Below are 13,743 nucleotides of genomic sequence, written 5' to 3'. Positions count from 1 at the left end.
TATCCGTATTGAGACTTCCTGTTATCTCAAAAATTAAGAATTCAACGTAAAAACATTTAAAACTAGTAAATCGTATATCAGTTTGTTTGTTTTTTAGGAAAGTATTTGAATTTAGTCATCGTGACTTTCAAATTTTTTTTCTGTATTTCTCAGGAGAAAAATTAACTCCAGATGATCATGAAGACGAGTTGACTCCTCAACAGAAACTGGATAAAGACGAAGGAGAATTAACAACAGTAGGAGACAGTGATTGGAATATCTTAGATGGAGACACTGAAGAAAAGGAAGAGGTAAGGAGAGCACTAATGACAAACCTGTACTAATACAACAGTACAATTTTTATTTATTCATTTATTCTGGATTAAGAGATTATCGGAACACTCTGTGCTTTCTTCTTCGGCTATTGAACGGTGTTGGTTCCCTTGAGAAAATGGAGGCATTGGTAGTCGAATTCCCACTTTATTTCTTTCACAGCATGTTCATTTTAACATCTCTTGCATAACTTCCATCGACATTTCATTAGGCAGACTATTTTCCTTTCTCTAAATTTAACCGAGAAAAGCTTATTTTGTTAAGTTTTTGATACCCGACCACAGCGCCTTTATATAAATAATTTTTAAAAGAAATTGGACTCGCCACATTTATTATAGTTATTTTAGAAAATTTGATTGAATGTTATTCAAATTTAATCTAACAGCATGTTTATCATCTGTAGGGTCCAGACTACAAGATTCCACAAGAAGCAATTCTCACTGGTGAGTTTTTCTCGACCCTTCTGTTAAAACTACCCACAGTGTTCAAATTAGAAAAAAATAATTTACAAAGTAAATTAATTTTCATTCAACTTATTCATTTCACCAAACATTCATCAATTTTTTTGTAGATTCTACTGGCAGCATTGGACTCTGCGCCGTCTGGGGAGCCTACCACTTCCGCACGGTAGATGGATACCTGTATAACTTTCCTGGTACGTGCTCGTATACATTGGCTTCCGATTGCACGGAGGATTCCTTCACTGTACTTCTCCATTACCCACTGGGTTGCTCCGCCCCAAGTATCTGCCAAAAAACAGTCGAACTCCAAACTCCATGGGGCCAGTTTTTAATCGGACCAGCTCCGGAGGGCCACAAGGTCATGCGAGATGGAATTCCCCTTTCTGTTCCTGCCAACACAGAAGGAGTGATGATAGAAAGGGTGGCTCGCTATCTTATCGTTCGCACCCTCTCCGGAATCACACTGTGGCTGGATGACAAAGTAAGCCTAATAAAAGTCAGTTGAATGTTTTAACTGTATTGCTTGCTCACTTATATATTTTTTAATTGGCTGCTTAGTAGGTAATTTTTTGGGGAACTTTGCACGCGCTTAGGATCACAGAACGAGATGTTCGATGCCCATCGAATCTGGGAAAAAAGTAGAAACTTTATAGGAATATGTTTTAAACAAAATTATTTTGCTCTTCTGCCAAATTAGTAGAGTTATAAGAGGTGCCCAAGAGGATTATTATTTCACATATTTTACAATGTTTTGATCAAAAAGTTTTCAAGAATTACATAAGTATATCAACGATATATGAAAATAGATATGCAATTTTACATAAAATATTTAACAAGCCCAGAAGGAAAATGGGTGACACAGTTAGAATATACAAACGTATATTTGTATGTACGGAGTCTCCCAGTAGAGTAAATGGATTAATTCTATAAAATATAATTATCATCTTTAAGTACTCTCCTTCTAACTTTACGCATGCACCATTACATTTCTGCCATGATTGGAAATGTTGCTGAATATGTTTTCATAGTGGTGCATCCTTGCATGAAATGAATTTGCATTTGGGCAAGATCCAAATTCTCTAGGATACCGCTCCCTTTTTTTGTTCCAAAGAGATATTCGGCGCATACATCTTCAAACAAGTTTAAGCAATTTTGCCACCCCCCCAAGCGTTTAATTATTCAAAACAGAAATGAGAAATGTAAGACCTTTTCACGTGCACAAAACTCCTTGAAAGATATAATTAGCAATTAAACGCATTCAGATCAGTATTTATTTATATAAATATGCTTGATATATAAAAAAACTGTAGCTTTATCATACTCGTCTCTCATAAATTTCTGTGAAGTACAAAAGAGCACATGAGGTTTAAAATAAGAACCTAAAGGAGAACATGGATGTCACGAAACTGGAGCATCAAAATTTTAACAAAAGAATGGAATGGATCAAAAGTTATTCATTAACACATGAAAGCTGTATATGTGATGCTGAGCCTACTGAATACCAGAAAAAATTTAGGTTTAAGCAATTTAAATCGGGTCTACTCCACAGAAGATGACCCCCACTCGGGTCGACCAATGGAAGTTAAAACTTCAGAAGTGTTCCTAAAATTTAAAGACCTGGTGGTACAAAAAAACCAAAGAAAACCTTCTCGTCAGTTTCCTACTTTCTGGAAGAAAAACCACATTTTCCAGGGGAAAACGGGTTTCATACTTGCTGTCCTCGTCTGACCGAATAACTGACCGAATAACTCAGCAACAGAGTGAACAGACCCATGAAAAAAGTTCCTTCCGTTTGACGGAATTTGAACCCCCGTCTTGCCTACCTCCCGCTGTGTGAAGAATAATGATTTTAAAACTACTGCACTACTCGCGAAGATCGACATGGTTATACAAAAGAAAACTGTCATATTTGGGCCACGAGAATGAATTCATTTGCCCATGTGTAATATACCCATAAATTTCGTGTGTGTCTCATAACCTCGTGGGTAGAATAATTGTTAAAATTGCTGTCTTCCCCACACCGGGTGGAAAAGACCTGAGTTCGAATCCCGACCATGACGTGAGGAATGGTCGGAATTCGAACGTGACCGACTAACTGGTCCACAACGTGGACCAGTTAGTCGGTCACGGGAGAGGGAAGCATGATGTTTCCTCCCAAAAACTCGGGATTTTCGTCCAGAAAACAGAAAATAGACCATAGAACACACGCAATTTACAGACAACATACACGGAGCAATATGGCCTTAGCCGCTGATATTCCTAAAATCATACAACAACAACAACAACAACAATGTCTCTGGTAGAGATTCCTGTTTTTCTGACGAAAAACCCGGGATTCTTGTGGGGGGGAGAGACCTTTCTATCGACGCCTAAGACCGACTGATTCAGCAAACTGAATGAAATATGCCCATAAAAGTTACTTGAGTTATTAACGGGATCCGAATCCCAAGATTTTCTACTCGGATCATTACAGTCACTGAGCTACGCACGCGGACAAACCTGGTTGTACAGGGCAGACATGACAAAATATCTCTATTCGTCAGAGAATGTAATATTTCTCAGGAGTCGTTATCATTCTCAACAAACACTTGACCATGTCAAAAGTCAGATCTTTCTCATCGTCAAGAATGTTTACACCCTTCAGAAACAGTGCTGGGATCAAATTTGTGAGGAAAATTTACACATGCACGACGCGAAACACAAAGGTTACTTGAAAGTACCTTTGTGTTTTGAAAATGAATTCGTCACTGGAATCCAGAAACAAAATACCGTTGGTTACTAAAGCCCAAAACAGTTTAGCGTTAGCATTAGTAGAGGCATATGATGCAAGAAAGCAAGCTTATACAGCATTAGCCAAAACAAAATTCACATTTCACCCACCAATTCGTTTCAAAAGTTTGTTCACTTTCTTCCTTTAATTTATTTAAGCTATCAACTTCAACGACAGATGGAAGACTGTTTCAGCAATCAAACTATCCGCTAGCTAAAGACAAACTTCCGCACATCTATTCTACAGCTGTCTTTCCTCGATTGGAGTTTATACCGCCTCAGGTGCGTAATCTGAGCTAGACAAAGAATCCCTTCAGCATTGAGCCTGCTCAAACTATTCAAAGCCTTATTCACCTCAATCAGATTACCTAACAAGTGCCTTGTCTCTAGAAGCTGCAATTTTCAGAACTTAAGCCTTTTTGGTAAGAGCACCCCTTTGTTTCCCTCAACAGAAAAGAGTACAGAAAAGAGCAACCTTGTTGCTCTTTTCTGTACTCGCTGTAGCAACTCTACATCCTTCCAAATTTGAAGAGAGCACACAGCGTTTTTGGTGTGGATTTTTGTAGGCTGTTCCAAGGTTTTCTAAGTATTAACTGATCGTGACTTGTTCTCAGAGTTGTAAATCTATCGTCCAAACATAAACAGCCCCTCGAAAGTAGGAGAGTGCGGCCCGCAACCCTTGCGGTAGGAAAAGTTTTCGAAATATTTAGCTACGGAGGACAGTATGTGTTTTTGCAAAGACATTATTGGACTTCTGAAAGAACTAGGTGTCGTGCATAACTCAGATGAATGGCGTTTATTCATAGATGCCTCAAAATTAAGTTTAAAAGCAGTTTAGCTTCATAATGGCAACGAATTTCCATCAGTTCTTGTGTTTCATTCAGTTGGACTTAAAGAATGAAAGCGTGTCTAAGGTTCTACATTCTATAAAATACCAGGATCATGGCTGGAAAATATGCAGTGACCTTAACGTTAATGGTTTGCAGGGGGGGGATCACCAAATATTGTTGTTTGTTGTGTTTGTGGGACAGCCGTGCGACAGAACAACATTATGTCGTTCAACATGGGAACAAACGGAACGAGTTCATAGCAGGACAATGTAATGTAAAATATATTCCTTTAGTGCAGTCAAACACGGTTCTTCTTCCACCCCCTGCACATAAAACTTGGATTAATGAAAAATTTCGTGAAAGGACTAGATAAAGAAAATAACGGATTTGCTTACTTGAAAAGTGTTTCCTAATTTAACATATGCCAAACTTAATAAAGGAATTTTCGTAGGACCCTAAATAAGGAAACTCCTGGGGACAATGTGTTTGAATCCCAGTTAAAGAAGGTTGAATTGGCAGCTTGGAAATCATTTAAGGAGGTAGTACATGTGTTTTTATGGGTAATAGGAAAGAAGAAGGCTATGCAATGTTGGTGTCTAATTTACTCGAGTGCTACAAAAACATGGGCTCTCGAATGTCGTTGAAAATTCATTTTCTTCATTCCCATCTCGAATGTTCCCCGAAAATCTGGGAGATGTGATTGATGAACGAGGGCAATGGTTTCATCAAGACATTTCCACGATGGAAAAGCGGTACCAAGGTCGGTGGGATCCTATAATGATGTGGGGTGGGATTACCACTTGTTCCTTGTGAGGGAGAGTAAGCAGGAATACAACAGAAAATCCCTTGCTAGCAAACATTTTTAACGACAATTACAGGTATGCTGATTATATACTATTGACGTATTGCTATTTCGCTATGATTTGTGTGGGGGGGTTTAATGTGTTGTATATATTTATATTACTTAGATTTAATTTATTCCCCTATTTAAACAACTCCCCTTTATAATATCTCCCCACTTGCTCATCTGACTATTCAACTTCACAGAAGACTTCAGGTTTTGGGGGGGAAACTTCTAGATGTATATTATTCCCTTCGGATGGGCTTGTGTCCAGTACAACAAATAATTACACAAATGTTATACAAAAAAACAAGTTTATTATGCATATTTACAGTTAAATCATAACAAATCTCATTAAGAATAGAATTTCACTGTTTCAACACCAAGGTACTCACAACATATCCAGTCTCTTCCTATCTAACAGGCTCCTTTACAGACTTGACTTTTTTTTTCTTATCTCACCTTTCTCATTACGCATACACAGGTTAAATAGTTACACTCTTTATATGCTCACCTTATTTCTGCTCCTATTACAACACAATCAAATCATACCTCATAGGTGTCAATAACATTTTTTTTTTTATCATTAAAGTTAAATACATCATTGATCACATTACTTTTATGTATCATCATAACTACCAATTTATTCTTTAATTCCCTATTCCTCTTTCTTATATATTTCTTTAACCATTGTCAGTTACAGAACTTGATCACCAAAATACAATATTACATTCAAACACACCTTTAAGGGTTGGCAATATACATAAATTTTATCTCCACACATTTAATATTTCTATTTTTACTACAATTCCTTCCGTTAACTTTCTCATCTACATTACTATCCTCCTTATTCCAAATTACTGCCTAAACCAACCATAATTGCCTTAGAGTAGAATTTACTCCTATTTGGTTCACCCATCTAATCTTATCTTTATCATTAAATTCCCCAATTATCGCACTACAGTCCTTTCTCTAGCTTTTAACTTACAGTATTCTCAAATTAACTTTCACTTACTTAATTTCTGTGATCAGGTGTCTTCACAAGGGCCTTCTATCCTATCCTTATCCAGAGCTGCTATCTTCTGCTATCCAGGGCAACATCTTACAGCTTCCAGGGCAACATCGTACAGCTTCCAGGGCAACGTCTTACAGCTTCCAGGGCATCATCATGTGGCATTCGCAACTGCTACTCCGCTTTCAGCATCTGCTACCTTTCCTGTCAGGACGGCTACCTTTGCCTTTCAAGACTATATCAGGATATTATCGCCTTCCTCGGTGGACTGGGTGTTCTAAGGGAATCTTCTTCTCTCATTCTCACTGTTTGCAGAACTTCCTTTTACTACCCCTTTCCAGTTCATCTCCTAATTTCTCACTCACTACATTACTGATAATCCCACTTCGACTTTTTTCGTCGGCTATTTCTTCATCATCTTTCAAGCAACTCTACCCGACTCACCCTTTCACTAGCACCGCTCAAAAAAGTCTCCTCTCCTTCTCTTCCTTTTTTCACTCTCACTCACCCTCTTTTCCTTGTGTCCGTATCCATCCACAATTTGCTCCGGAGTTCGCCACGTCTCTTCAAAGTGTTTTCTACCAATCTTCTCCTTCTTTTTAATTTTGTTCTTTCTTTTCATTTGTTGGAAGGCCTAATTTAGCCTGCCCTCTAGCACTAGCACGTGATTCTCTATACCCCTTTCTTTACAACCTGTTGACATCCGTTGTGTTCTTTGATGTCGGCCGAATTCTCCAAAACAACTCTTCCTGTCTCATAACAGCTTGTCTCTATTGCACTCAAAAAAAAACCACAAATCGTGACACTGGAGACCATCGCGTCTATTTTTAGAAACTAGTGTGTGTTGTTCAGAATACGTTTCCGGTGTGTGACCCCTCATAAACCTTAAGTTGTTTTTGTAGCGCCGGACCCCCTGCTGGGTTTGTCTCCATCAGTTCCCAGTTTTAACGGAAGTAAAGCTAATGGCTCTGTTTTCGTTCCTACTACCCTTTTAATTTTTATACCTCCTTCCAGAATAATTCTTATTTCTGAAACTGCAGATATTACCCTTTTATCCTATTAACGGCAAGAATCAAAAGAAAACTAACTTTCAAAGTCTTAATAAAAAATATTTTATTTTTGTAAGATTTTCAAATCTTACAGATTTATGATATTTTTTCCGAAATTAAATGAGTTATAGAGAACGTATAATATTTTTTACACTTGTATTACAAACTTGAATTATACATATATGTATATATTCCTTTATTTTAACATTAAACGTTTGTACATCTTTTGATGTAGACGTGATAGAGACTTTTTATTTTCGGCGATTTTGAATCAGCGCGTTTATTTCCTCCAGAATCTCATTTTCATTGCGAAGGTGTGACTAAAAATATTTTTTGTTGGCTAGTGTAATCAGATCAAGAATATTACTCTCTCTCTCTCTCTCTCTCTCTCTCTCTCTCTCTCTCTCTGGTTGCTTCTCAAACATCTGCTGTAGAAAACAATCATTCAATAAATCCACAAAATAAATATGATCTTTATTTGTAAGGTGCAAAGATACACGCCGGTACCCAGACTTTTCAATACCATTCACGGCACTAAGACAGGGGTTAAAAGTCTTGCTAGTGTGCGAGTGACCAATCCACAAGTTCCAGTCAATATCTGGGAAGTTAAAATCTCCCATTATAAGAAATTCTGATTTACTGGCCCACTGATTTACTGGTCCTTGAGGTTGTCACAGACATTCTCTCAGATATGCCAGACAAGCTGTACTTGCTACCTGGGAGTCTAAAACGCTGATGGAACTGATATTCGGGTGACACTCAAGTCAAGTGGACCCAATTTCGGCGAAGTCCGGACAGTCTGAGACAACTAAATCCTCTGCTTGCACCTTCACGATGGTGGGACTGTTAGTAATCCTGGGTATAACCTCCATGCACAAGCACATGGTGGGTGACCACCCAGGTGTGAACCAACGTAAGCAGGGGTCGAGGTGTGGCGCCCACACCACATGGAGGAATGCCGCCCCTCTATGTTACCAGGCAGTACTAGGTGGTAGATGACTCTCATCAACCGGTGAAATACCACCACTTTGCTTATTGGAGGCTTGAAGTGGTGGAACCATGTTTAGTCTCTAGAGCTAAGTTCCGGTCAACCCTTCCCTATCTCTTCCATCATGCAGTATGATTGATGACTTTTGAGGTAAAGATGAACATCACGGCGAGATCCAATATTCCTTACATTTCGAGAGTACAGCTCTAAAACAGTGTTCGCAGGCCAGCCGCTAGTTAGTACACCGGACCGAACCTATTGGTAACTCTCTAGGAGGCTTCCGGATCAGCTAGTGTATAATCTTGCTACCTCTACTCTGCCAGATAGTGACTGGAGGGAGTCCGAGTAGTGTGTATGCGGGGAGCATTGTCGAGGCCACGTTATGTCAAGGATCTGGGTATATTCTTCCCACGTGTACGCCATATCCAAAAATTTCATTACTTCATACAGCATGTCCCACCCACTTTTTCTTACTATTGAATACACCATGAATTGTCAAACTAATAGAACAAGCTTATCTGCGAAAAGATCTAAACCTCCCAAGGATTTCCTAATTCATTTCACAAATATACGTGGTCTCAATTCTAATCTCAACGATGTCCATTTCCACTTGCAGTCTGCCAAACCCCATGTACTTTTTCTGACAGAATCTCAGTTATCGGTTGATTCAACTACTGTTCATCTCAGATGCCCAAATTATTCGCTGTATGATTCCTTTCGCCTCAAAGGTGGTACTTGTGCATATGTCCGTTCTGATATTCTCTGTCAGAGACTTGGCAATTTGGAATCTCCTCTCTTTGATCTTCTCTGGCTTAAAATCTCTCTACCTCATTGTGTCAAATTCATCTGTTGTCTCTACCGTTCTCCCAACTCCACTAATCACTTGGAGCTCTTTGACTTCCTCTCATTGTAACTTGACTTTCTCCAGTCCAACTTTCCTAACAGTGAGGTAATTTTCCTTGGTGATTTTAATGTTCACAACTCCAGCTGGCTTCCGTTTTCTAGTCACACCGACCCAGCAGGTCGAGATGCTGAGGCTTTTGCAATTACTAATGACCTAGCACAGACTGTTCATTTACCTACAAGAATACCGGACAATCCGAATCATACAGCCAATACGCTTGATCTTTTTCTCACAAACAACCCTTCTAAGTACACGGTCGAAGTGAGAGGTCCTTTAGGCACTTCAGATCACAACTTGGTGATTGTCTCTTCTCCAATGGAACCTTTATCTCATGGCTATTCCCAACCTCGTGTTGTTTGGCATTACAAGAATGCAAAATGGGATGACCTGCGAGACTTCTTTTCTTCTTTTCCTTGGTCGGATTACTGTTTCAAAACTCCTGATGTCAACGTTTGCTCAGATCGTGTCAGTGAAATTATTCTTGCAGGAATGGAATCCTTTATCCCACACTCCACTTTAAAATCTCGTCCTTTATCTAAACCTTGGTTTTCCAATAAATGTGCTAAGGCTGTTCAAGAGAAGAATGTTGCATATCGTAATTGGCTTGTTTCTAATTCTTCAGTTTCATTTTCTGCCTACACCAAAGCTCGCAACAATTGTAAAGCAGTTATTAATCAGTCCAAACTAGAGTTTGAACAGGCTAAGAGTAGAAAACTTGCTTCTTGCCCTAATGGTAGCCGAGCATTCTGGTCTCTTGCCAAAGCTATTGGCCGCAACTTTTGCCCATCTCTGCTCCCACCTCTATCCAAACCAGATGGTTCTGTTGTCACTTCAGCCAAGGATAAAGCTGACCTGCTAGCATCCCATTTTTCTTCCAGCTCATGTATTAATGAACTTGGTAAAACACCTCCCACCATTCCCAACACGGTCCATTCAATGCCTCCTGTGGTCTTCCGTCAAAAGGATATCAGAAGGATTTTGATGAATCTTGATGCTAAGAAAGCTCCAGGTCCTGATGGTATTTCTCCACTTGTTCTCAAAATCTGTGCTCCTGAACTTACTCCTATTCTTTGCCGCCTTTTTTCACTTTCTTATTCCAAAGGTGTTTTTCCTTCTGCTTGGAAATTTGCTCATATCCAGCCAGTTCCTAAAAAGGGTGACAAATCCCTCCCATCCAATTATCGTCCCATTGCAATTACTTCTACTCTTTCTAAAGTAATGGAGAAATCAATTAACCGCCAACTCTTAAACTACCTAGAAATCTTCCGTCTGATCAACGATCGCCAGTATGGATTCCGTCGGTGTCGATCCACTGGTGATATTCTGGCTTATGTTACCCATTTATGGACTACTTCAATGGAAAGGTTCAGTGAAACACAAGCAGTTGCTCTTGACATCTCAAAGGCTTTCGATCGTGTTTGGCATAAAGGTCTTCTAAACAAGCTTCCATCTTATGGTTTGCCAACTGTTTTTAGTAATTGGTTATCCAGTTTTCTCTCTGATCGCTCACTGAGGGTGATGGTAGATGGCTCTCTGTCTTCTAACTTCTCCACTAATGCCGGTGTCCCCCACTCTTTTCCTCTTGTATATCAATGACCTTCTTCCATTGACTGGAAATCCTATCCATAGTTTTGCCGATGATAGCACATTGCATTCAACTTTCCATTTTGAGAAACCTTGCCCTGCTCAATCAGCTTCAACCTCTCGAAAATCTGCTACCAATTCCTTAAATGCCGATCTTCAGGTAATTCTCCAGTGGGGCAAAGACAACTTAGTTGATTTCAACCTTTCTAAAACTCAGTCTTGTCTTATATCTCGCAAAAAGGATTCTTCTGCTCCTATGCTTATCTTTAGTGACACTCCAATTTCTAGGCAAAAGGATATATCTCTTTTGGGGATTACCCTGACTTCTAATCTCTCTTGGCACAAGCACATTACAAATATTGCTTCCTCTGCATCTAAAAAACTTTGTTTCCTCTTTCGCTCTCGGCGTTACTTTTCTTCCAAACAGCTGCTCACTCTGTATAAATCGCAAATCCGCCCTGCCATGGAATATTGTTCCCACATCTGGGGTGGTGCCCCCAAAACCTCTCTCAGGCTTCTTGATTCCATTCAGAAGAGGGCAGTTAGGTTAATTAATGATTCATCTCTAACAGAGTCTCTCCACTCGCTTTCTCATAGACGTACTGTTTCTGCTGCATGCCTCTTCTACAGATATTTCCATGGGCACTGTTCTTCTGAATTGGCTTCTATAATTCCCGCTCTCTCTTTCAAAACAGTCCGAACACGTGCCGCCACCAGCCAACATCCATTTACTGTCCAACTTCAAACCCACAGAACCAACTTTTCATCTTCCTCATTTATTCATTCAACTGCCGTTTTCTGGAACAACCTTCCTTCATACGTATTTCCTGAAAATTACAATCTACAGAAGTTCAAGTCCAATGTCAACAAATATCTTCTTTCGTCTTCTCAACCTCCAACCCAAGCACGGTACTAAGTACTATAGGTTCTAATACCTCTCGTGTTTGGGGTTCACATAAAAAAAAAAAAAACATAAAAAAACTCTTTCTCTGTATAGCTGTTCATTGTACTTATCGGAGCTGTTAGGCCTGTAACACACTCCTACGCTCATTTTTGCTTTCCCAGTGCTTTGGTCACACCAAACCGACTCAACATTGCACTTTCACATGTCAACTAGATGAACCGCCTTAGATTTTTTGTGTTTCTTAACTAACTGCATAACCTCTCCTCCCTTACTATCCTGTCTATCCTTCCTGTACACATTATACTCCCCAAATCCAATTCTGCATTCCTTATATCTGTTTCACACCATGTCTCTGATTTCCCAACAGTATCTGCCTTTTATGTCTTGATAAAGCACTTCAAATTCAACAAGTTTATTTATAACACTTCTAGCATTAGTGTGCATGCAAGTATACAATATATGCACCTGTTCTTACTCTTAGTTACCCTAACACAGCCCATGTATTTATTTGTTCCATGATGACTCCCAGCAGTTACCGAAATCTCCAGCAATTTGCTTTCTTGGCTGCTACTCATTCCAATAGAAGCAGTACCAGAATCACTTCCACCTCTGCCTGCGGCTACTGTTTAGGTCACAACCCTCCGTTAGCAAGTTCATGAGAACATTCTTGAATAAGGAGGGAATTATTGCGATAGATTACATTTCTTTGGAATATGAATGGAATTCTTTTGACAGAAATACCTGTACGGTCATCGATTGTCAAATAATGGCGATCTCATGGAAGCTGTAAATGGCTTTTTTAGAGACTAGAACAAGTACTCTTTTTTTTTCAGGCATATCCCCTTTGCCCTCAAAATGAGACATGTGTTAACTTACATTATGATTTCAAGGTCATCATCATTGTGAACATTTCGCATAAGCACCTTTCCGAAAATCCTTTGAGGCGACGAGCAATTGGGGAAATGGAAGCACAAGAACAAAATCAAGTTGCAGTGGTCTGGTGTCTGAATGTGACTCGTAGCGTTGTACGCGGACTGTAGAACCTTCCAAAACACATAAATTGTCTTTTTTGAAGATTTTTCAAAGGATTAGGTTCAAAAACTGTGTGGCAGCTTCACATGGATTGCCACCCAGGGCAATTGCTATCGAAAGAGACGTCACACAACTTATTAGAGTGCCTTTCCATGGATTATTGCTGCGCTATTTTTGGCGGCTCGTGGACTAATTTGCATAAATTTGTAAAGTATTTGTGCATTACTAAGATAGATTAAAATGAATATTTCACTAACTTTATCTCATAATCTAATGAAGGATATTTGATTTGTTTATGTTTTCATGTTTGTTTCTTAGCTTTTGAGTACCGGTATAATAAGAACGGAATTAGTTTTTGAGTAAATCATTGATTTCTTTCAGGATACAATTCTGATCGTTTTTTCGGACAGTCTACAAGGTAAAACGTGTGGATTATGCGGAATCTACGACAAAGAAATGAAAAACGACATGACAACAAAAGATGGAGCCATAGTCACAAATCCTGTCGCATTTGGAAACAGCTGGAGAACAGAAGGAAGTTTAGGTAATGGAGATATACAAAGATAGTCAATACAAAACAGATTACTGTAATAACTTAATTGTTTCTAATAACAATAATAATATCCTTTTATTTTATTCTTTTTTATAGCTTGCTCTGATGCCGTGCAAGGGCTGACCCCTTGTCGTGTGGACAGTGTTCAAAGTAGACGAATAGCTGATATGGCTTCTCTCAAGTGTCATTCCCTCTTTAATGCTGAATACCGTCCTTGCCATGAGGTGAGTTTCAGATATCCTTTTGTCCACATAGAGCTTGCTTTCTTATTTCATTTCCAGCACAGAACAACAACGTAATTCTATCAGTCAGAACGTCTACGTGTTGCTCCATTGTGGCACCAACGAATTTTAAATGTTCACGGTGCGAATGGTGCAGTTGATCTACTGATGGGGAAACTGCGGAAATACAAGTATGTAGCTAAAACACGAGTGCGGGTAAATTTGATTGATCTTAAATAAGTCTATGGTTGAAGGTGATAGTAGAAACGAAACAAAATTAATC

The 13,743-nt window shown here is 39.1% G+C and overlaps 1 protein-coding gene across 1 annotated transcript in view; it reads left to right on the top strand.

Annotated features, from left to right (window-relative positions):
• Nucleotides 1–13,743, top strand: part of LOC150090433 (uncharacterized) — a 562,729-nt gene that overhangs the window by 104,783 nt on the left and 444,203 nt on the right. Inside the window, exons 48-52 of the mRNA XM_090389881.1 lie at nucleotides 154–290; nucleotides 716–755; nucleotides 884–1,254; nucleotides 13,068–13,230; nucleotides 13,336–13,463. Coding sequence (XP_090246007.1) covers nucleotides 154–290; nucleotides 716–755; nucleotides 884–1,254; nucleotides 13,068–13,230; nucleotides 13,336–13,463 — 839 coding nt within the window. The remainder of the gene's footprint in view (nucleotides 1–153; nucleotides 291–715; nucleotides 756–883; nucleotides 1,255–13,067; nucleotides 13,231–13,335; nucleotides 13,464–13,743) is intronic.

Source organism: Mastigoproctus giganteus, chromosome 2 (assembly GCF_048544385.1).
Source record: "Mastigoproctus giganteus isolate SK-2022 chromosome 2, ASM4854438v1, whole genome shotgun sequence".
Classification (NCBI taxonomy): Eukaryota; Metazoa; Arthropoda; class Arachnida; order Uropygi; family Thelyphonidae; genus Mastigoproctus; species Mastigoproctus giganteus.
Note: the sequence above shows the minus strand (reverse complement) of the source record. Positions and strands in the feature narration are given on the sequence as shown.